The following is a 2,055-nucleotide window of genomic DNA, read 5'->3' as shown; positions in this document are numbered from 1 at the left end:
AGAGGTTGATATGAAATTAATAATTTTAATATATATATATATATATATATATATATATATATATATATATATATATATATATGAAAAGCGTATGAATCTCGATATTATTTTTAAATTATTAGTACCGATGTACTAATCATAATTAATTATAGGATATTAATTAGCGCTGTAAACTGTACGTTATGTCAAGGAACGCAGTCGAGAAAGAATCCCGCGTTTATCACATGGTAAGCCCATAGTCCAGTGGACGAGCTCTGAGGTTTCCGATCACGGATCGTAGGCGTGCATAAAGCAAGCTCCAACTTCCAACGAGCCTATTGCCATTGTGAATCTCGTGTTGTCAAGGGGGAATCGAGCGAAGCGTAGCTATTACGATGGAGTCGGCCGGAGAAGTGAGAGTGTTGGAGCAATCCCGGATCTTCCCATCGATGGGATCGGCGGCGCCGCCGCCCTCTCTTCCGCTCACCTTCTTCGACGTCCTCTGGTCGACCTCCGGTCCCTTCCGCCGCCTCTTCTTCTACGACTTCCCCCACCCCGCTGCAGTCTTCGCCGACTCGGTACTGCCGAAGCTGAAGTCGTCCTTGTCCCTCGCGCTTGCCCGGTTCTACCCGCTGGCGGGCAACCTCAGATGCTCCAGCCACGACGACGTCTCCGAGGTCGGTTGGATCGAAGGCGAATCAGTGTCATTCGTCTTGGCCGAGTGCGACAGCGGGTTCCACGAGCTCTCTGGTGACTACGCGCGCGACGTATCCAAGCTGCAGCGGTTGGCGCCCCGGCCGATCTGGTCGGGTGCCGCGAAGCCCTTGTTGGCTGTGCAGGTCACCGTGTTCCCCGACCAAGGCTTAACCATCGGGATATGGGCGCATCACGTCGCGTGCGACGGCACGAGCTTCACGCGCTTCGTGAAATCGTGGGCGTCCGCTTGCCGAGCCGGGGAGATCGTGGAGCCGGCGGCACCGTTATTCGACAGGACGGCGATCCCTAATCCCCTTCAGCTGCGTTCCGTCAACTTCATTCCAGGTTACGAGAGCTCCGGGACCCGTGAAGCGTCGACCCTAGCCTCCAACTTGGTTACCGCCACGTTCGCCCTCGGACAAGATCACATCCGGCGTCTCAAGTGCTGGGTGATGGCCAAGGCCGGGGAGCGCAACACCACCTTCCATTGCTCGACGGTGGTGGTGACCTACGCGTACGTGTGGGTCTGCCTCATGAAGACGTTGGGCGACGCAGGCGACGAGACCGCGCACTTCACATTCACGGCGGATGCCCGGGGTCGTCTGCCGTCGCCAGTGCCCGAGACATACTTCGGCAACTGCATCGTCCCGTGCTTTGTGGAGGTGAAGGTGAGCGATCTGGTCGGGGAGGACGGCATCTTCGCCGCCTCCGAGGCCATCGGGAAGGCCATAGAAGACCTGAAACACGGCGCCCTTAAGGGTGTGCACGGCATGTGCGAGAGATGGCATCACGCCACGCAAAAACTTCCCATGACCCTGGCGGGATCACCCAAGTTCAAAGTTTACGATACTGATTTCGGATGGGGAAGACCGGTGAAGGTTAAGATTGTGATGCATAGGAGCCGAGCCGTATGGCTGCAGGAAAGCAGAAGAGGAGTTGGCGTGGAAATTGGCTTATCATTCGAGCAGCATCAGATGGATGTGTTCGAGAGGCACTTCCTCAGTGGCCTGAAACTTCTTCCTGAATAGATCTGCCTGGAGATCGAGTGAGGTTTGCTGATGAAGCTGAAATGTTTGTGCTCGTGCTTGATCTTGTCGTTGTTTCCAGTACGTGAACCCTACTAATTATAATCACGTATTGCCCAGTGTCAGCTGCAATCATCGACTGAAATAAAATTGCTGTTTCAGCAGAATCAAATGTTCTAGGAAAATGAAACGGGCTGTAGATGTTATGCATAGAGATCGAGAACGTGAAGAGGGTGCTTGTGGCAACTGTGTTGCCTCCACCGTCATATCTCCTGAAGGAGATGTAATCTTTATTTCTTTATTTCTGGTGCTGCTTTCAAAGTAACGTGCTGGTTTCCAGAGCTGATGCTTTCTG

The 2,055-nt window shown here is 53.0% G+C and overlaps 1 protein-coding gene across 1 annotated transcript; it reads left to right on the top strand.

The window, feature by feature from the left end:
* Positions 1-374: 374 nt before the first annotated feature.
* Positions 375-1,703, top strand: LOC103977811 (anthocyanin 5-aromatic acyltransferase-like). The gene has a single exon (XM_065180616.1). The coding sequence runs from the start codon at positions 375-377 to the stop codon at positions 1,701-1,703; it is 1,329 nt and encodes a 442-aa protein (XP_065036688.1).
* Positions 1,704-2,055: the final 352 nt, after the last annotated feature.

The sequence above is a fragment of the Musa acuminata genome, chromosome BXJ1-4 (genome assembly GCF_036884655.1).
Source record: "Musa acuminata AAA Group cultivar baxijiao chromosome BXJ1-4, Cavendish_Baxijiao_AAA, whole genome shotgun sequence".
NCBI classification, from domain to species: domain Eukaryota; kingdom Viridiplantae; phylum Streptophyta; class Magnoliopsida; order Zingiberales; family Musaceae; genus Musa; species Musa acuminata.
This window is presented reverse-complemented; position numbering and strand designations above follow the sequence as displayed.

Coding starts and splice junctions, on each gene's coding strand:
- LOC103977811 (XM_065180616.1), top strand. CDS start 375: ATGGAGTCGGCCGGAGAAGTGAGAGTGTTGGAGCAATCCCGGATCTTC.